The sequence below is a fragment of the Artibeus jamaicensis genome, unplaced genomic scaffold (assembly GCF_021234435.1).
Source record: "Artibeus jamaicensis isolate MK-2021 breed Jamaican fruit bat unplaced genomic scaffold, CSHL_Jam_final contig_391, whole genome shotgun sequence".
Classification (NCBI taxonomy): Eukaryota; Metazoa; Chordata; class Mammalia; order Chiroptera; family Phyllostomidae; genus Artibeus; species Artibeus jamaicensis.
The window spans coordinates 24,296,230-24,318,844 of NW_026521814.1; the positions used below are offsets into that span (position 1 = coordinate 24,296,230).

Here is a 22,615-nt window from a genome sequence, read left to right on the forward strand (position 1 = left end):
TCCTCCTTAATTAAATTGGGCTTCGCAGCAACAGAGAATGGCATTTACACAGTGGGTGTAAAAACAGGAATGGCTTATGTGATCCTTCTCAAGACATTCAGGGACAGCGCAGAGAAACAGGCATAAGCACTGAGTGCTGCCAAATGCACACACTCCTGTTTTCTAATTCATCTCTTCTTATTAATTTAGATTTATTATTTATTATTTTCGTGTCAATACTTCCCCCCTCTGATCTATAATTCGAGTGTACTGGTATTTGAACAAAGCTATGAAGAAGGGAAAGCAGCAAGGGAGGAGATGCTGGGGCGATGTGCCTCTCTTAGTGACCTTTACAAATTACTTTCCACATCGGTAGAATGTGAAGATGACAAAGCCCATTCCACCTTTCTCCTAATATGAATGGCGTCATACGGCCTTCCCTATAAAGCACATCAGATCAGTATTTATTCTGACATTACCAGTTCTACTGTGTGAGTCAGAGCACTGGGGAAAAGGAAGAACCTCTGACAGCCGCCACCGCATGTGTTATCCAGGGAAGTAGTCTGTTTCTAATCTGGAGTAACTGTACCAAACCATCACGGTACTTTCACAGTAATTCTAACCCAAGCTGTGGTCCAGTAGCTGAACAGGGCTTACTTCTTAGGAGCCTGGAGTCTGGAGACGGCCAGCCATGACGAGAAGCCAGGTCTAAGGCAGGCTTGACGCAGTTCCTCCAAAGCGCTGGTTGTTTCAGCATCAGCTTGCTCCCTGTATTCATCTTCAGTAAGATACTTGACTGCCAGCTTTTTTGATGTAAACCATTTCTTCATTTTCCTAAGACATGTGGCATTTGGTTGCTAGATTCCTTATGTTCCATTATTCAATTTAACCCTTAAGATTTTGAAACTACATTTCTTTGACAGTAACAGTAATATTTCTTAACTTCCTTTATACCATACTATACTTTTTTGTTGTTATTGTGAATAATGTACTTAAAATATGCAGTATGGGCTTGAGAGTACATTACCCTTCCTCTGGACCATCCTAAAAAATGACCTAAGGCATTTGATACTCAATGTCCTATATACAATATGAAGGAATTCCAGCCAAGATGGACAAGTAGGTAGAAATGTTTCACTTCCTTATACAACCAAAAGGATAACCATCAACTGTAAAACAATAAACCAAAACTGCCAAAATAGCAAACTGCATGGAACTCTGACAACCAAGGAGTTAAAGAAACATTTATCTGGACCAGTAGGAGGAAACTGAGATGGGCAGCTGGGTGGGCAGACGGGACTCGTGTAAGGCAGTGGACCACACAGGTGAGGAGGGGCTGGCTCACCAGGAAACTAGTCTCAAAACCTCTAGTGGAAAAATACTGTAGAAGATGGGAAAACAGGAGAAACTCCCAGTCTCACAGAAGAGTTGTTAGAAAGTGGGGCTAAGGAGGATCGAGCAAGCAGCCTTGTTCCCTCTCTGATCCCTGCCCCACAGACAGCGCCACAACCCAGACACAAAGGTAGCACTACCCTGGCAAACATCTAAGGCTCCACCCCTTACAATATAACAGGTGTGCCGAAACAAAGAGATAGGGCCCAAATGAAAGAATAGATCAAAACTACAGAAAAAGAGCTGAGTGACAAGGAGATACACAACCTATCTGATGCAGGGTTCAAAACACTGGTAATCAGAATGCTCAAAGAAGTGATGGAGCTTGGTCACAAAATGAAGAAATGAAGGCTAAACAAAGTAAAATAAAGCAAAATATACAGGGAACCAACAGTGAAGAAAAGGAAATTGGGACTCAAATCAATATTTGGAACAAAAGGAGGAAATAAATATCCAGCCAGGAAGAATGAAGAAACAAGAATTCAAAAAAATGAGGAGAGGCTTCAGAACCTCTGGGACAACATTATGTGCTTTAGTATCTGAATTGTAGGGCTGCCAGGAGAAGGGGGACAGCAAGAAATAGAAAACTTATTTGAACAAATAATGAAGGAAAACATCCCCAATCTGGCAAAGGAAATAGACTTCCAGGAAGCCCAGAGAAGCTGAACCCAAGGAAGCACACACCAAGGCACATCATAATCACATTACCCAAGATTAAAGATAAGGAGAGAATCTTAAAGCAGCAGGAGGAAAGGAGACAGTTATCTACAAAGCAGTGCCCATAAGACTGTCAGCTGATTACTCAAAAGAAACCTACAGGCAAGAAGGGGCTGGAAAGAAGTATTCAAATCGTAAAAGGCAAAGACCTACACCCAAGATTACTCTATCCAGCAAAACTATCATTTACAATGGAAAGGCAGATAAAGTGCTTCCCAGATAAGGTCAAGTTAAAGGAGTACAGTAGCACCAAGCCCTTATTATACGAAATGTTAAAACGACTTATCAAAGAAAAAGGAGATTAAATAACTCTGAACAGTAAAATGACAACAAACTCACAACTATCAACTACTGAACCTAAAAAAACAAAAGCAAAACCAAAAACGAACTAAGCAAACAACTAGAACAGGAACAGAATCACAGAAATGAAGATCAAATGGAGGGTTATCAATGGGAAGGGTGAGGAGAATGGGGGTAGGGGAAGGTACTGGGAATAAGAAGCGTAATTAATAGGTACAAAATAGGGCGAAGTTAAGAATTGTATAGGAAATGGAGAAGCCAAAGAACTTATATATATAACCCATGAACATAAACTAGGGAGTGGGGGGATGCTGGAGGGTAGGGGGCTGCAGGATGTAAGAGGAATAAAGGGGAGAAAAAATATGGAACTGTAATAGCATAATCAATAAAATATACTTAAAAATCAATTTGCAATAGAAATATTAATTGTATCTTTCTTCCTCAGTGATTTCTAATCACCAGACACTTAAAAGTCTGGCTTCTTTATTCTTGGCTTGCTGATTTTCTTGGGCACTAACAGAAGCAAGCCTTTGGGATGGCCTTTTATGGAGTTCCAATAATCATTTACCACTTATCTTCTAGAGAGAGAAGCAGAAGGATTTGTAGGATGTCACCTCCACCTAGTGGTGGTGATTCTGATTAATCACAGACAGAGGGAGTAATTATTGTACAAGGGTCCTGTATGTACAATAACTTATAATTCTTGCTTTCCTACATGCTGAAGAGCTCATGACTAGAATTTTGTCCTAACAGGAATATTCTAAAGGAAACAATCTCATAAAAATGGTAATGATGATAAGGTATATATTTATAAATGAATTTTTTAGAAAAGGTTTTGGGTAGCTTAAATTTTAATTTAACCAGAGATTCCAAAATCTGGATAAGCATTAGAATTACCAGCAGGTGTATTGAACATATATCTTTTTGAGGATGGGGTCCTGAGAAATCTTTTAACTTTTAATGATCGTCTGGTGTTTGATATGCTGGATTAGGGAACTGTTGACATTATTTCCTTCTCCTTTTCTGAATGCCTAGGCCGGTTTCCTTAGAGGAAAAGCCCTAGCCTCTGAGCAGAGGACTGAGGCACAGTCCTCGCTTGGAGGTTCACCCACTGTGTAAACTGGAGTAATTTCTTAACAGTTCTGAGCCTCAGTTTGCTTACATAAAAAAAAAAAAAACCCACAGGAAAATAGTAACATCTACCTTATGAGGTCACAATAAAATTAAATGAAATATTTCATATAAAGTGCTGTTAGCACAGTGAGTGGTCCATAGTAAGTGTTCAATTAAGTATAATAATAAAAAAATGGATCTGGCACTTCCAGCCAAGATGGAGGCGAAGGCAGATACACTTTGCCTCCTCCTACAACCAAAAGAAGGACAACAACAAATTTAAAAACAAAACCAACCAGATCTACCAAAAAATCAATCTGGATGGAAGTTCGACAATCAAGAAGTTAAAGAAACATTCATCCAGACTGGTAAGAGGTGCGAAAATGGGCAGCCAGGGCAGAGAGGACACCCAGCAAGGTGGTGGCTGGAGTACTGGGCAGGCAAGATGGCAGCTGGTGGTCCCACATATATGTGCAGATAAACAGGGAGGAACAACCAGGGAGCGAGAGAGACTGCACAACCCAGGGTTCCATCTCAGTAAAAGAAAGCCTCAAAACCTCTGGCTATAAAAATCCATGGGGGTTGTGGCAGCAGGAGAAACTCCTAGCCTCACAGGAGAGTTCACTGGAGAAACCCACAGGATCCTAGAACCTACAAAAACCCACCTATCTGGGAATCAGCTCCAGAAGAGCCAGATTTGCTTGTGGGTAGCAGGGGAACTAACGGAAAGCTGGCTAAGAGCCAAACAAGAGGCACTGCTCTAGGACCCCTCCCCCACATACAGTGCCACATGCAGTGCCATAAATTGACCCACCATAGTGAATACCTAAGGCTCTGCCCCTTACACGTGAATAGTGAATACCTAAGGCTTTGTCTCACGCATGTGTGAGACAAAGAAATACGGCCCAAATGAAAGAACAAAGCAAAGCTCCAAAAATAGAACAAAGCCATGAAGAGATAGCCAACCTATCAGATGCAGAGTTCAAAACACTGGTAATCAGGATGCTCACAGAAATGGTTGAGTATGGCTGCAAAATAGAGGAAAAAGTGAAGCCTATGCCAAGTGAAATGAAGAGAAATGTACAAGGAACCAACAGTGAAGGGAAGAAAAAAGGGACTCAAATCAACGGTTTGGAGCAGAAGGAAGAAATAAACGAACTAGAACAGAATGAAGAAACAAGAATTCAAAAAAATGAGGAGAAGCCTCGGAACCTCCAGGACAACTTTAAACTTTCCAACATCCAAATCATAGGGATACCAGAAGGAAAAGAGGAAGAGCAGGAAATTGAAAACTTACCTGAACAAATAACAAAGAACTTCCCCAATCTGGCTAAGGAAATAGACTTCTAGGAAGTCTAGGAAGCCCAAAAAGTTCCAAAGAAGTTGGATCCAAAGAAGCACACACCAAGGCATAAATACATTATAATTACATTACATATCATAATTATATTACCCAAGATTAAAGATAAGGAGAAAATCCTAAAACTGGCAAGAGAAAAAGAGACTGTCACCTACAAAGGAGTTCCCATCAGACTGTCAGCTGATTTCTCCGAAGAAACCTTACAGGCAAGAAGGGGCTGGAAAGAAATATTCGAAGTCATGAAAGGCAAGGACCTACATCCAAGATTATTCTATCCAGCAAAGCTATCATTTAGAATGGAAGGGCAGATAAAGTGCTTCCCAGATAAGGTCAAGTTAAAGGAGTTCGTCATCACTAAGCCCTTATTATATGAAATGTTAAAAGGGACTTATCTAAGAAAAAGAAGATGATAAAAAATATGAACAGTAAAATGACAACAAACTCATAACTATTAAAAACTAAATGTAATTTAAAAAACAAAACCAAAAATGAACTAAGCAAACAACTAGAACAGGAACAGAATCACAGAAATGAAGATCAGATGGCGGGTTATCAGTGGGGAAAAGGAGGGAGAAAAATGGGGAAAACCGTACAGGAAATAAGAAAAGTAATTGGTATGTATAAAATAGACAGGGGGAGGCTAAGAATAGTATAGGAAATGGAGATGCCAAAAAACTTATATGTACAACCCATGGACATGAACTAAGGTGAAATGCTGGTGAGAGGGGGCATGCAGGATGGAAGGGAATAAAGTGGAGAAAAAAATGGGATGTAATAGCATGATCAATAAAATATGCTTAAAAAAATAAACATAAAAAATAGCCACCATATATTATTAAAATATATTCAGACAGCTCTTTGCAAACTAGAAAGTGCTCTACAAGTCAAGGTATTATTTCTCTGGTTTATTATTTAACCTATAAATAAATTCCTGTTTATCTCTTAAGTCGTCACATAATTATTCCCTAGCAAAATGAAAATTTGAGGAAGGTATACTACATTTTTATTATTACGTTCATCATAACAAAATGCACAAAAAGTGCTTAAAAGAACCATCATACAAAAAATTCTATCCTAGGTTCCTCAAAATACAAGCCTGGCAGTGGGCAGCAGCCTGGGGGATGTGAAGTGGTCAGCATCCTCCTGACAGCGGGACCCCCAGTGATCCCAGTCACTATCGGGTCCTGACACAGGGCAGAGAGATCAGCCAGAACAGCCCCTCCAACCTGGCCCTGCTGCCTCTCAGCCTCACCAACATCCTCTGCATGAGTGTACTGTCCTGACACTGGTGTACTGTTGAACCTGCGACATCACCACACATGCAGTCACTAGATACATAAACTACCAGTTACCACAGTCTCCTTTGTTTCAGCCAAGTTTACCTCAGAAACATTTATTAACTCCCTCTTCCACCCTGGTCTCAGTGCCTTACTCTGAGTCCTCACCTCTCTTGCCTGGAGCATTGTGATGTCTGAGGACTGGTCTCCTGCCCCAGATTCTCCCCTTACATCCACCCTCTGCCAGATGGCAGACGGACCACATCCCACTGCCTGATGAGTGATCACGGCCTCAACTTTGATTTTTGCTTACTGAATTTTATTTTCAGATTAGTTGCCACCATTTAAAAATCAACAGAATTCACATTCTAATACATATTTCTAGCTTTTCTAGAAAACTGGAAGATCTGGCAAAGCAGGGCCCACATTTCCACATGGCAACAATAAGCTCAAGCTGAGAGGTAACTTCCCCATTTTCAATGAAGCTGCATTGTAAAATTTCCCATAGTCCTAATGGTCACCCCACTGCCTTACCTGTGTTTGTATCACTCACTCAGTACCTGCTGGGGCCTCAAGCATTTGGATACATAACTCCTGTCTAGGCATCAGTCAGGGTGCACTGACTAAAATGCATACTGGTTACCTCCTTCCACTGTATACAGGGTCAGACTAGATTTATTACCATGGCCTATGATGCCTCCATGGCCCATCCAAAGCCCACCTCATTTGCCTGACTCACGATGGTGCCAAACTGGGCTTCCTCTCTGTCGGAAAAGCCCTTCCTACATGTAATGAATCTTGCTATTTTGACTCATTAAGATTCAACCCAGTAATATCACTTACAGAAACTTTTCTGAACTTTATATGCTACATCCCTTTATAATAACCCTAGGCAGGCCTATTTTAATGCTTCAAATGTATGACGATGTATGCCTCTGTCTCAGCAAGTACACCGCAAGGGAAGGGACAGTTTCCTTAATCTGTGCACCTCACATGAAAACAGGTGTTCAGTCAGACTCAGTGAATGAGGACAGACATGAATAACAAAGCTATCATGATAGAAGTTACTTCACCTTTTTATCCTTTCAAAAGGATTAATCCTTAACTTAAAACCTAAGAGAAAAGAAAGTCCCAAATATAAATAATATCTTTCTACCATTTATGATTCATTTGTGTTCCCTCTTATCTCAAACACAACAAATACCTCTAGAGCAGTATTTGGCCCTAATGCAAGGAAATATAGAATGAAAGTAGAAATTTTAGGTAACCCAGAGCCCAGGTAATTCTGCCACTGACTTGAGTGAATTCTGGATGAGCTGTAATTACCTAGTGATGGGTGGGTGGTACACCTCTAAAGACTGCAATGGAGATTAGACCAGATGTTTCCATTCTCTATCCTCCATTCTCTCACAGGGAAATCTCCAGACAAAATGTTGTTAATTATGAAATTAAATATGATACGTTCAAAACTTCCCCCAAACAATAAGTAAAACCAGAGCTCAAAATGTCAATTTTTTTAGGAAAAAAGCTACATACCACATCATGTAACCGAATGCTTTCACTGGGCGGTGCAGGTTCCTGGACAACAGCATGAGGATCATAACTGCATATGCGAACTGCGGAACGGTGGCACCCAAATAGATGAGAAACAGGGAGAGGAGCTGCAGTGTCCATGTCAGGAGACATATGCTCTTCTCATCAACAAAGGGCCCATGTTTGTAACAAAGAACAAAGCTGAAAAATCCAGCTATCAAGACATAGCCTGTAAAAGCAAAAGCATGTCAACTAATATAAATCTGAACTTAAAAATTTATGTGAAAAACCTGTCAGAGCCTTGACTGAGACCTAAGAACATACCAGAAAAAATATTTATTTTTGTTTTCTTTTTCCAAAGGAGTAAAACTGAAAAAGGCATTAAAGCTAGTTATTCCTTTCATGTGAAATACTAGGCTGACTTGCAATAATTTATGACTTGTATAATCATAAATTATTATAATATATGTCTATTTTTCAGTCCAGAGTCCTAAAGGGTAAATGTTATTATGATTGCTTTGGTCAGGGATAAGCCTCAGCATATGTCACAATGTGCTACAAAGCCTATTTTTCACTTTTACTTTCTAGTCAAACACAAAAATATAATTTTACAGTGGAGGTATCAGGCTGTCACCCTCGCAATCCAGTGCTTGGTTTGAGCATTAATAATGGTGGGATGATAAGATATTCTGTGCCCCCTGTGGTGATCCAGTAAAGTGTACGTGGCTTCTTAGATTTTCCACCAATTGTTTCATCTGTGTCTAAGCGGGCCTTAAGATCTCATTTCCAATTAACAGGCAATACAGAGGAGAGAGAAATAAAGTTAAATTATACAACAAAGGAGTAATCAGAGAAATTCTTATGAGATATTCTATAGAATGACTAGCTTGGTCTCTTCAGCGTATCACTATGATAAAAAAAAGAACTGTTATGGATTAAAAGATACAGGACATAACAGATACAAAATATGATTGTGGACTATATCCCAGCTTATAAAAACCAACCATCAAATATATTTAAGAAATTTAAACATGATCTGGGTAATATTTAGATTTAACACTTGCTTGACTACAAAGGAAAAACGCTCTCATTTTTTTAGAGATGCTCAGTGAAGTATTTAGGGCAGCAATTTTCAACCCATTTCATCTCATGGCACACATAAACTAATTACTAAAATTTTGCAGCACATGAAAAAAAATTTTTTTTTGCCGATCTGAGAATAAAATAAGTATAATTTTGATTCATTCACACCCTATGGCTATTGTTGTGATGGCTATTCTTATTTTTTTTATTTGACAGTCTAAGGGACAAGAGGTCGGTGTCCCTGACTAATTAGTCAGGTATGGCATGTTTTAAAAATTCCTGTGGCATATTGGTTGAAAATCACTTTTGGGGGAATACAACACGATTTCAGTAATTTACTTTTAAAATACGTTAGCATAAAAAAAGGAACTGAAAACATAAAATCTTAACATGAACCAAAAAATTTACTGCTTTTGTTTTGGATAAGTAAACTTATGTGAAACATTTGGGGTTAGAGGAAAACTAATTCTCTCATTCTCCATTATGTTCCAATTAAAAACAATTAGAAAAAGTTGATTTTTTTTGTTGTAACAGGAAACAAGGAGAACAAGCAGTTTCTTTTCTTCTTCTTTGTTAAAAATCCTCACCCAAGGACATTTTTTTTATTGCTGTAGGAGGAAGGAAGGGGATGAGAGAGAGGAGAGAAAGAGAGAGAAAGACACTGATATAAGAGGAAAACATTAATTGATTGCCTCCTGCATGCACCCTGACTGGGCACTGAACCCACAACCTAGATGTGTGCCCTGACCAGGAATCAAACCCAAAACCTTTTAGTGCACAGGACAATGCTCTGACCAACTGAGCCACACCAGCCTGGGCCAAGTGGTTTCTTAATAGCCAATCTGTTTCTGAAAAGTCAAGTTTTTATCAGTCATTTATATTTAGGATTTTTCATCTTTCATAGTGAATACATCAAGAAAAAGATATAAAGAGCCACATTTTAGAGAAATTTTTTCATTACAAGTTAGATGTGGTCAGAGTTTGACTACAATTCAAAGGGGCAAATAATATTTTGCTCTTTTGATCGACAGTATAGAAAATGAAGTAGGATGTCATAAGAGTCTAAAATGAGATCTAAAATCATCAACTATGGGAATAAAATAAAATATTACTTTTAACAGCACTTCTTAGTTCAAAATGAAAATTTAGATGCTGGAAATATATGCCAAAAGGTCGCCTCTAGTTGTACTTTTCAGTTTTCCAATAATTGAATGTATTTTTAAAAAAATTTACCTACCTAATATATATATTCTGTTTTCATACCACAGCCACTTCAGATTTTCCATCAATAGGTACACCATATACACTGAAGCAAACCAACAACCAACCATTAAAGCCCCAAAGGTGCTATACTGTGTGTGGAAGAAAATAAACGGCACAGTTTTTGGTTTATTCACTCTCATAAGAACAGAAGTAAACAAATAAACCCTTTGTATTAGACATCTTTTACATCACACTGCACTGAAGTCAATTCAATACTCTCTAGGGTCTAATGAAAGGTATGGTCCATGAACCAGCAGCTCTGACATCACCTGGGAGCTTGCTGGAATGCAGACTCTTAGGCCCCACCACAGCATCCTGAGTCAAAATCTGCATTTCAGCAGGATCCTCAGGTGACTTGCATGTACATTAAAGTTTGAGAAACACTGTTCTAAGGAATAAATGTATCTCAAAACAATGCTGGAATTGCAAGCTTTAATCAGAAAAATTACAACATTATCATCATGAACAACTATTTATTTATCCTCAACTAAGCAAAAAACATTCTGTTTTGGGGGAACTAGTAATAATAAAGAAATCCCCAGATGTGGCAACACTGTTATTCAAAGCATCACGAGAGTCCTCAGCTATGCCCAGACAGGAGAAATTAACACTTAGCATAGAATGAGCCCCCGTCACTCATAAGAAAAACACATTATCTAGAAAATAAAAGGGTCTCAAAAAAAGGTGCCACCAAAACTTACTATGTAAGCCTACATACAGTAACAAGTAAATATGAAATCTCTAGAAAAAAATACATTTTAAAGCCAGTTTATACAATGTAGAAATATAGTTTGAATTAAGAATTATCATAATCAATGTGAATTAATTTGATCCATTTTTCATGCCTGTGGATATCCTGATTTCCATTTTGATTCACTGGCACATAATATACATACCTTAGGAATAAACCTTTTCATCAGCAGCAGGAAAAAGACAAATATCATCAGAATACCTAGCACAGTCCCCGAAGAGTAATAAAAAGTAGGGCTTCTGTCAAGACAAGCAGATGAAAGCTATTTAAAAGACAGGCCCCACTTTCATGATGAAAAACATGTTTAACTTGATAGTAGCCACACTCTTATAAAATGAAATCTCTACTTGAAATTTATGGTAAATAGCTTGCCACTAACTCAAAACAGAATGTCTGGGCTACTGTCTGTTCAGAATCTGGTCCAACAGTGATTTTTAAGCACCTATCATGTAGCAGGCACTTGTCTGAGAGCTTTACATGCATGCACAATAGCCTTGTGAAACAGCTATCCAGGTCTGAATTTTACAGGGAACTAAACTAAGGCACCAAGAAGTTAAAGACCTTCCCCAAGTCAGTATCTGCTAACTAGAGGATTGAGGATTCTAGCTCAGCTCCTCTGAGTCCAAGCTTTACAGCAACATCCCATTTAATGAGAAGCATGGATACACATGATTATGTTACAAGCTCAAAAGTAACCAATGTTAAGAATAACAAGCTAAGAAGTAAAATAGAAAGAGATTCCTCTTTCACTAGTGAAGTTGTTAAAAAGAAAATACGAGCATAATATGTTTATCAGAAATTTGTTTAGTCTTCTGTATCAGAACCTCAAATCTGGAAGGCAGCCTGAATATAATACAGAGAGCAAGGCATCTGGCATCAGAAAACTCGAGTATAAATCTCAGCCCTGGCAAAAAGTAGTCATGTGATGACAGATAATTGTCTTCCATCTACAAAATGAAAGTGATAATACAGACCTCACATAGTTGTTAAGAGGACCACATAAATTAAAATAATATATATTACTATGTAATACAAAATGATGCATGAGGAAGCATCCTGTAACGTTTACATATCATTACTATACAAATAAATATTACTGGTTTCAAAGGCTTTTCAAGCATGAGTTTCAGACCTACTGTTTGCAAAACCTAAAGAAAGAACTACCTACAAACTAGTGTGCTAACATTTAGCATAGCATCAAATATGTCCTACACTTTTTTTGATTCACAAAATTAAGAAAGTAAAAATGAATACTTACTGACTCAAGGTCTTTGCATAAAAGAAGAGGAAAATGCCTGCCACGAACACAAGGAAGAGTTTGGAATCCACAACTGGAATAAAAAAGACACATATACAAAACAAAGATTTTGTGTCAATGTAGTGTTAGTGACTAAAGAGAAAAGTCAATATACTGAAATGTCACGCTAGAAAAATTGACCCAAGAAAGTCCAGTATAATAAAAACAGACTTACTGTTTCGATTTACGTGTATTGTATAATTTCTAACAGGCTTCACAGCAAAGCACACAGTCTCCACATATGAATTAATGGTTATGGTTATTTCATGAGAGTCATTTGGTACCCAAAATTTATGAATAATACATTTGATGACAGATAGAATTGTTTCTGGATACTGGCAATTTTGTCTTTCTGTGATGTATACAATACTGAGCAGGTCTGAACTGGTAATTTTCACCTATAAAACAAGAATACAAAATTCCATAAACATAAGAAGTTTCTTAAAATGATAAACAGAGGAGGAAAGAGACCCCGAGACCAGTAAGTAAAGAACAAGCAGATTTATGTGGCACTGTTTTGATGCCACAGATAAACCTACATGCACTACAACAGACATTTTTGAAATTGGATGTTTGTTCCCCTGAGTTGTGATTGATTAAACTTCCTCTTCTAGCAGGTTACTGTGGCCAAGGGACATGTAAACAAAGAGATAGAAAGTAATAGGTGGCAAACTATTTGGTTATGAACATATGAGAATAGGGTTTATCTATCTACCATTTTCCACTGCAACTGAGAACAAGTGCTTCCTTCTTCTGAATCATCTGAATGCATGTAATTATGGCTTCTCTCAGCAGCCTCCTGAAGAAGGACCAGAACCCAACCTCTGGTCCCATTCAAGACTCAGAGCAAAGCACTAGCTACAATGCCAACCATGATGACAACCCAGTTACCATTAAATGACAACTCTGCTGCTGCCTATGTCTATCCCTCTATTTCTCTTCCTTGTCCAAGACCAGGGCAAGCCTGGAAAGGAGAGTGAGAGCACCAGCTTTGAATCTCAGGCATCAGGTGGTATCACACACTGTCTACCTACCCCTCATTTCCCTTGGACTTTAGTCTCTGGATTACAGTTGTTCTCTCAACATACATGGTATACACACCAAACTCCTTCCAACATGCTGGCTTCTCAGTTCCTTGAACTCCTCTTCTGTTCTTGTCCTCTACCCACATCAGCTAATCACTCCCATGGCCACAGGCTACATCTTGTCAGTCCCAACTGAAGCCCAAAATACAGGTTGTATTTCACACATCTCACTGGCTGACCACTACCTCCTATCTTTCCAGCATGTCCACTTTAGCACCCCCCACAGATGAAGCATCTCTATCCTGCTCCTCACCCTCTTAATGAACTCAGCCCCTTCTTATCCAGCTGAATTCCAAGATGTATCATTAGGAACCACTGCCTTACATATATCCTTGACCCTTGTGTCCCTCTTTTTTTGTGATGTCCCCCTCCAAAATCCAACCCTCCACATACTCCATTCTTGCATTTGTGCCACTGACTATGCTGGAGAAACATACAGTGGTCTCACTTTACACCTATAACTGTGAGCCTGAATGGGATCTGAAAGCTGTAGGCATTCATACCACATACTCCCACCCAGTCACTCTTCTACTCTCTTCCACAAGGATTTCACAACTTCTCCATCAATTTCCCGACACCTCCTTCCCCTCCTCAGTCTTGGCTGGTGATCCTCCTACTTCAAATGGAAAACACCAGAAAATAATGTTGACTAGCCCCTACACCATAACCCCACCCATCAGCATCTGCAGGCACACATTCTACTTTTGGCCCTGGAGGGAGGAAACTGCCAGATATCTGCATGTTCAATTCTCAAGGCAAGCCCCCAACATTTCCACTGGATATGATCCACCTTTGCCTACTCAAAAACATTCCACCATACTTCTCCCCGCTCTTCTAGACCATTTCTACCAGTACACAAATATGCCAACATTTTCTCACTAAAAAAGCCTTCTGTTGACTCCACTTTCCCCCACAGTCTGCAGTGCCTCTCCTCCCGTTCTCTTTAACCAACTCCAGTCAGGCTTTCACTCCCATCAGGCTGTCCTTTACAGTGGCCTCCATGTTCCTAATTCAAAAGATCAATTCATTCTCAGTTATCTTATTTGATACATAATAGTAATTGGCATTGCTGATCATTCCCTTTTCCTTGTTACACTTCCTTCCCCCAGGGCTTCTTGAACATCTTCTTCACTAATTGCTTCTTCTCCCTTCTCCTCTGCTGCCCCTTTCCTCTTCACTGACCCAGGCTTGGTCACTGGTCCTCTTCTCTTCTCCATCTAAACTCACTCCTTAGTCTCTTGGCCTTAAGCACCATTTATAAATACGCACTGCTGTTCACCGTGGCAAAAAGAAACACAGGAAAGATATAGCAGGAACTAGTAAGACTACCAACAAGGGTTTGCATAGAGGAATATGAGGGGCAGTAACACTTCTCTAAAAATATCTTTGTGTACTTATTAATATTAATATTGCACACAACAAAAAATAATAAAATCAACCCTGAAATGGGAATGAATAAAAACAAATATATCTCAAATGAGTAATATAACCAAACTGAAGGAAGACGGGTGGAAGCAATTGACCCAAGTAACTTCTGAGCCCAGTATTTATACTATATACCCTCAAAATAAAGATAAAAACACAGTGTAAACAAATATTGAACTCTTATTACTAGGTTTGTTTTATACAATGGTACAGCTTACAAATATGAAATTATTTTCAGTGTATTCTAGGATTAGGCAAATAAATCAATATATTGAGTATAATGGGAACCAGGTTTTTCTAAGAAGGAAATTACAAATATGGAAAAAAGGAAGGTTAGAATTAACTCAATAAACAGTACTGGAGAAATCAGAACTCACAGCTTTCAATATAGACAGAAATAGATACATTTGCAGGTGAATGGGTATGCATGTGTATGTATACATATGACAGTGATATTGCAGTAGCAATAAATATAACACTGAATGCTCCTGGGAAAAATGTATGATTCCAGAACTGGGTCTAAGAAATTACAAGATAAACCTAGAACTTCTTGTTTGCCAGAAGGTAAGGAAATGCTCAAATAACGGGCACAAGTTTAAAGGTCATAGGAGCTAGTTTGAAGGGGCTCCTGCTAGCTAAAATTAGGGCAATTTGAATAGCAAAATAAATATCAAAAAGCCCAAGTAATGGATTTTAGTCCAATGAATAATTGGAAATCCCTGAGATTATGTGGATTTAAGTAAATTGGAGGAGGAAAAACTCATGAATGTAGAAGAAATAATGGAATTAGAAAAATCACCCTTTGACAAATATCATGATAACTGATTCAGGCAAGCATCATTAATGGATAATAAAACCAGGTGATGAAAGTTTGATGAGGAATTGGATCTCAACATAGTCTTAAATTATGTGCTGAAAATATTCATTCCCTACATAGGTTAAATTAGTCATTTTACAGCAGTAAAACTCTAAATTGACAGGTACAACCTTAACCAAGTGATCAAAGGGTGTATAAATTATCAGTAATGATATAAATCAACATCATGTGCCTACTAATATATCCTAGCTATTCCCACAGCCTGCAACACTCTTTGCCTAGATACCTTCTTGGGTAATGTACTCACTTTGCTGAAATCTTATTCAAATGTCACCCTCTACCCTGACTACTCCTTTTAAATACTGCAACTCAGTTTCCATCTCCTTCAATCAATTTATCTTACTCTACATTTTCTTTTTTTCATAGCACTTAACTAGTTTAATAATTTTCTTCTTTTACATTCATAGCTTACCCCACCCTATCCCCACCACCAAGAGTGTAAATATTATAGAAGTATCTGTCTTGTTTACTGATATATCCTAAGAGCCTAAAATTCCTGGTATTTGGTAGGTGCTCAATAAACATTTATTAAACATTGAATGAGGTAAAGTACTGTGCTATCAAGAGTAACTACTATATCTTGGCCATACCTAGGATCAGAGGTAAACTCAGAATTTCTAGAGGGGCTTGGGATAGCAATTATTTTGTAAAGTAAGCAAGATGGTATTTTTCTTTACCTCTGTCTAGATAGCAAGTACACTGTACTTACTTAGATAGTATATTTATTTGGAGTGGTTTGGAGAAAGGCTGGTGAAGAAAACACAGAATTAAATGTCCCCTCCCCCACACCCTTCCTCTTGAATCACTGTATATGATCCGTAAGTCAGCTTTCATACTGATACACAGCTCTAAGTCATACAAAAGCTACTTTCTACTCTTGAAATAGTACATTTTAATTTCCTGTTCCTAACACATGATTTAAAAGGACAGTCTTACCTGCACAGTTGACCATATGTATTTCCACTTCCATTCCACTTGGGAATTTTGATTGTAGCAGTAACAGCGTGATTCAGAAGTACTAATTAAATCCATTTCCTTCAAAGCTTTGCACTTTGGAACTGGGATACAGAAAAGAAAATACATTTCCTAAATATTTAATTTCCCAGAAATTTATTTTTTCTTTTTTATTCACAGGAATAATGGTAGCTGTTTTTATATTCTATGGCCAATAAATTTTTCTGCATGGTAATTATAGTACTTCAGTCCTCCCAACCTCGTAGGAGACAGATGAAAAATTACAGTCCAGTGTCAATATTTTTACATTTGGAGGACGCTATAAGAGCAGAAAGAATAGGCATTTCTTTAGTCTCGAAACAGAGGGAAAGAATTGAGGGCAGCTTCCCAGAAAAGAGGAAATGTGAGTGAGGTGCTCCATAATTAAGTTGCAGGCAATGAAACAGAAGTCAGGGATAAGGGTAGCAAGTATATACAAAATCTGGCAATGAGGGAAATCACAGAAATGGTTCAGCCATTCACAAGGATGGAACATAGGAAACATATGAGCACATCTGAACACCTGCAGTTGGAGAGGTAAGCAGTGGTTACTATTACACTAAGGAATGTAAGCTTCATGCTTAAAGCAGAGCATAAAGGATTTTAGGTCAGTACCAAAGTCTCAGCAAGAAACTACTGACACTCAAAAAGATTTAACTGAAAAGAATTCATGAACCTGTAGGTAGGTTAAACCATTGATAAGGCACCAACAACAGCTAAAAGCCTTCAACACCCTAAGCCAGGGGTGTCAAACTCATTTTTACCGGGGGCCATAGCAGCCTCGCAGTCGCTTTCAAAGGGCTGAAATAATTTTAGGACTGTATAAATGTAACTATTCCTTACCTGTTAAGGAGTTGAAACTACATTCAGCCCTTTGAAGGCAGCTGAGAGGCTCATGTGGCCCCTGACGAAAATGAGTTTGACACCCCTGCTTTAGGGCTTAAATGCTAAAGGGAGGACCAGACCTTACTGGGGCTACTGGGGGCTGGGAGGTAAGCTACTGTGATGGACTGTAATCACTGTCAGAACTTCAGTGGAACGGTGGGGTAAGGGGATGGGTATCTCAGCCTGTCTCTCCTGGCCTCCTTACAGTGCTTCTCACGGGCCAAATCCAATGGGAAGCCAGGGGGCAAAGAAGCCCAGGTGATACAATCCATAGAGGTCAGCTTCCCAGTACTGAGCAGGGGAGTGAAGGGCAGAGAATGGATCAGTGGGAACAAAGAGAGAATAACCAGTTCGATAAATAAGTCACAGGAACACAGTCATGTTTTAGAAAGAGCACTCTTTAAGCAATACGAGATACTAGAGGGGAAGAAGACTCAAAGCAGAACCACTAAGGAGGCTACTGAAGCAATTCCAACAAGACATGAACTAAATAGGAGGTAGAAAAAACAGACTGAAGAGCACTTAGGAAGTGGAATCAACACACTTAAGAGATTCATTAGATGAGGGACAACAAGATGATGTGAAGGCTCTGATAAATGGAGAGACAGCAAGGTCCTTCACCCAGATAAGGAATATGGGGTGCAATTTGCACAGGGAATAGAGATGAGTTCAGTTTTGGACATGCTGAAATTTGGTTGGTGGGACTAAGTGAAGATGGATAGGTCTGCAGCACAGGAGAAATATGACTAGAGACAAATGTAGCTACATCCATGTGTGTGTATATAAATGTATGTATGTTATATATAATATACAAATATATAATAACATAACAACACAATATAATAGAGAAAGATAGGCATTATATTAGAGTGGGTAAATACAGTAAATGCCACAAGAAAATTATAAAGCGATAGGTTTCATCTCCTGCTGTACTTCAATTTATTGTGAAATTAAATGAGATGAAAATAATAAATTCTTCTAGGTCCAGAATAGGGTGTAACCACTGTATCTGTCAACAGGAAACAGCAACAGGATTATGGGCACACAGAAATGGTACTTACACCCAATTCCACCTTCTCCCCATCCCCTTAAAGAAAGTGTGGTCAGCAATTTCTCCAGAAAAACCTCAAATGAAGTTAGCACAACCTGCTGCACAAAGTTGGGGAAGAACTGAGCAACCAGTAAAAACTAGTCAATGTAACATACCCCAATGCGAGCAAATGTCAGAAGATTTCAGGAGTTTAAGATGGAACTTTATTGGCCAAAGTTTCAAAGTTTTACCTGCGCAGGGGTGAACTCTCGGGGTGTCTCAGAGACACGGGTGCCAAAATGGCTGCAGATGAGAGTCGCGCCTGGCACTTACAGCCTGGGGTTTTTATTGGGGTGAGCAAGCAAGTGAATACAGAAGCAGACGTAGCTGTTAGCAATTGGCTATCTCGAGAAAACACACATGGCTATGTTCTCTGCTTGCAACAATGGATAAGTTTCTGCAAGGACAAGGTCAAGCACAAGGGGGTTTATCTTGTCCAGCACTCTGTACTTTCTGTCTTCTTTGCTGAGACAGTCTGGAGCCTGCCTCGGGTTCCTTTTGGCTACTTTTATCTAATTCCGGCCCTAACACATAATTCCAGCCCTAACAGTCAACAATTACCTTCATTTGGGGAATAGTAGTGAATAAGCCCAAATAGGTCCCTGTTCTGGCTAGAAGCACCCTTGGCATTAAGCTGGAGAAAAGTGAAGACAGACTTGGGGAAAGGACACTGTGAATGCCCACTATTTCCTGAAACATAACTGCATAAAGGTCACAAAGCTACCCAAGCAGGAAAGGTACACAAGGCTCCAGGATCTTCCACTAGGACACTGTCAAATCATTCAATCCTCAATGTTAACATTTTGAGGAAATGAGTATGTTTTTAAATACTAACAAACTTGCAGTCTGAGAGCCTCAGGTGCAATTACAAGGATCCAGGTTAAGAGGCAGGTCTTAAAAAGACATGAAAAGAAAGCTTTAGAGGCTGTTAAATACAAGACACTAACAATTAGAAATGCATTCCTGCAACATCTGTTTATATATAAGAGCCAAAAGGAGAATATAGGCACAGTGATCCCAACACATGAAGCAACCAATGCTGAGGTGTATTCTTAGGTATAGCTGAGATGCAAATGCTTCTAGGTGAGGGCTGCACATGGGAGAGGGCACTTCAGGGACATCAAAAGGCTGCAGCCAGCTGAATAAAAGACAAATGTCGGAGAAGGCAGTGTAGAACCTAGAAGAGCCTGAGCAACTGTGATGAGAACACACCAAAACACATTCAAAATCCTCAACTAGTGAGCGGCAGAAACAGCAGAGAGAGAAGGGCTCTGGATTCGCCTTCCAATATCCTATGTTCTGCCTCCACACATCTTCCTGTAGGCTCTCTGAGCAGGAACAGGACTAAATCAGGCGGCTAGAGGTGAGAACTTTATGCTGGGGATCCCCAGCAAGAGAGGAAGTTCTACCTGTTGGTGGAAAGGGAGTACATTCCAGTGGGGCAGGCGAAGAGCCTGAAGTCTAAGGTCCACAGACCCCAGCAGCCCCAGACCATTATAGCAATGTTAACTTCCAGCCACTTCTTTCTTCAGTTACTATTACCACACAAATACTCAGTGCCAGGGACTTTTCTTGTTGGGGCATCCAGAGTCCCTCCCTGCTGTCCCCTCTCCTAATGGGCTCCACCACTTCAGGGGCCACATCACTTCCCATAACCAGGAAATGCCCTCTTGTTAGTGGTCTGTGGGAATATCATCTTTGGCCCTGAGCTTTGCAAACAAATACTATTTTCAAATTAAGGTTTTTTTTTATTTATTTGGTCCTAAGACTGTCTCCTAAATCATTGATATTTGTAACTCTTAAGAGCATGATGGTGCAGTTTAAGTATAGTGCAATAGTTTAATTTAGGAGTAAAGCTTCTCTGTTGTCCAAACTACAGTTCTCTTGCACTTGGATTACTGTAATGGCCTTATAGCTGGTCTTCCTGCTTCCAGAATTGCCCTTATGATTTCTCCCACAACCTGTTCTCCAATCAGCACATAGGCACACAGGTCTTTCAAAAACATCAATCAGAGCATATGAATGACCTATTTAAAACCCTCCACAACTTCTCATTGAGCCCATAATGAAATTCACCCTCTCTTCCAAGGACCTGAGTACCTATGACCTCTCCCACTTTCCCTCCGCTTGGCTGCTCTGGCCACACCAACCCACCTGTCCTCAGGATGCCCCCAAATTTTCCTACTTGTTTCCTTGTATATAGTATATCAGTGTATTTTGTGCAAAGGCACTCCCAAGTTCTGGATCTCACCTGAGTCTTCAACCAGATTAAGGCAAATACTAATGGAGGTAGGCTACCCTACTGATACCTATAGAAACATCAATGTGTGGTTGTCTCTCGAATACCAACTGGGGACCTGACCCACAACCTAGGCACATGCCCTAACTGGGAATTGAACCAGTGACCCTTTGGTTCACAGGGCTGTGCTCAATCCACTGAGGTACACCAGCTGGGTCTTCTGATACCTATAAAAACACTACTGACAGTATGTTGCAAACAGTGCCTCCCAAGGAATTGTTCAGGCTTTTGAGATGTAGTTGATCTAGAATTTATACAATACATGAGACATTACAAACAATGTGGCAACATTTCATGGTGTCCTCTGGCTGCCCTCATTTTTATCACCTCTCTCCTAAGGTGAATGCATTTCGATCAACCCGCATAAGAATTTCTAAATATCTAAGAAATTAGAAAGTCACAGCCACAAGAAGCTACAAGCCTAGCTCTAAGAGTTCATGTGAACCTTAAGGCATAGGCTAGTTGGATGAGGCATAAGACAGTAGTGACTTGTGACAATCAAGATTGTTATCATGGCTAGCCTACTGCCTTCCTACAAAGAACCATACCTTTTTATCTTAGATCAGCTTCAAGAGGCACAGTGGTGTGCTACAAGAATTTTTAAAGCGCGCAATACCTGACTCTTCATTCAGGGGGATTGATCTCTTTTCCCTTAGTTTGTCAAATAAAAAAAAATGACAATAGCCAAGAGTTGTCCAATGTGAATAAATTAAAATTATACCTATTTTTTATCAGATTGGCAAAAAATACACATTTTTTTGGTGTGCTGCAGAATTTTAGTAATTAGTTCGTGTGTGCCATGGGGTGAAAAAGGTTGAAAATCACTGTCTTAGACTGTTTACAAAGGTATGTCTTTCCTAGGCCTCTCTTCCCGTCCTCAATCTTCTTCTAGAAACATTTCACTGTTCAAATTCTACTTCCTCTATCTCCACCTGAGGGTGGGAAATAGGAAATGCAGCCAGCTTCACAACTTTATCTGAATTCTATCACAGTTCAAACCCTGACACTGAAGGCTGTCTGCAGGTGTCATTTGTTCATGTGGCCTCAGTCTTAGCTGGTTTCATTCCACTGGGATGAGACTCTCTGGCCCACACAATATCAGCAAAATCCCCTTACAATGCAATCCATAAAACAAAAAGTTTCTAAGGATTCACAAAAATGCAACAATAATCATTCATTTGGTCAAGAGAGAACAGCTGCCTAGGGAGAGCTACTGCTTCCATTTGGGGCTGAAATATGTCTCCACCTTGGAGGGTACCCCATAATCTAGGTATTTACTTCCTCGAACCTGATTCAGAGCAGGAGAAAGGTCTGGAAGTACAAGCTATCCCAGCCCTGGCTCACCTCCCAAGCACTCAGGAGGATCTGGGGACCTAGCCTGAATGCCATCCTTACTAAGGCGACCTCACAAAGCTGCATCGCCTTCCTTAACTCCCTACAATCTTCGGCAGGTTCTCTAATCTTTTCAATAAATCTGAATTATAGAGAACAGTATATTTCTGGACAGCCATGCCCCAACTGCTAAGACACAGCACAGTTATTCATATTATCAGAGGACTTAAGTCAGGATTACTTGAACCAATGAGATCCTTTAGTTCATTTTAAATACCACTCAATTGATAAATATTGAATTAATCTAAGACTACCTATCATATATAAAAAGGGACAGCTGCATATCATCTGCTTTAACTAATAAATTTAAAATCACTCCTTTGTAGTTCTTTTGTCATTGATCAGTTTTCCTAAATGTATAAAGATAAATTTAGGTTAAAGAGTTTAGTCATACATAAGGTAAAGAATTTAAGTTAAAGAGTTTAGTCATACATAAGGTAAAGAATTCAGTCAAAACTTCAAAAAAGGGCATACTTAAACCTACTTATATTGTAGAATACGAGT

The 22,615-nt window shown here is 39.3% G+C and overlaps 1 protein-coding gene across 2 annotated transcripts in view; it reads right to left on the reverse strand.

Moving 5' to 3' along the window:
• The window catches only part of NEMP2 (nuclear envelope integral membrane protein 2), a 28,028-nt gene that overhangs the window by 2,273 nt on the left and 3,140 nt on the right, over window positions 1-22,615 (reverse strand). Inside the window, exons 1-8 of one of the 2 annotated variants that reach the window (XM_053665061.1) lie at window positions 19,702-19,823; window positions 16,389-16,510; window positions 12,241-12,463; window positions 12,027-12,099; window positions 10,914-11,007; window positions 9,992-10,106; window positions 7,675-7,900; window positions 637-813 (exon numbers count right to left, since the gene is read on the reverse strand). In XM_053665061.1, the coding sequence (XP_053521036.1) occupies window positions 637-813; window positions 7,675-7,900; window positions 9,992-10,106; window positions 10,914-11,007; window positions 12,027-12,099; window positions 12,241-12,463; window positions 16,389-16,484 (1,004 nt within the window). In that variant the 5' untranslated portion in view covers window positions 16,485-16,510; window positions 19,702-19,823. Of the gene's footprint in view, window positions 1-636; window positions 814-7,674; window positions 7,901-9,991; window positions 10,107-10,913; window positions 11,008-12,026; window positions 12,100-12,240; window positions 12,464-16,388; window positions 16,511-19,701; window positions 19,824-22,615 lie in introns of those variants that run through there. The other variant, XM_053665060.1, reaches the window with a different exon arrangement.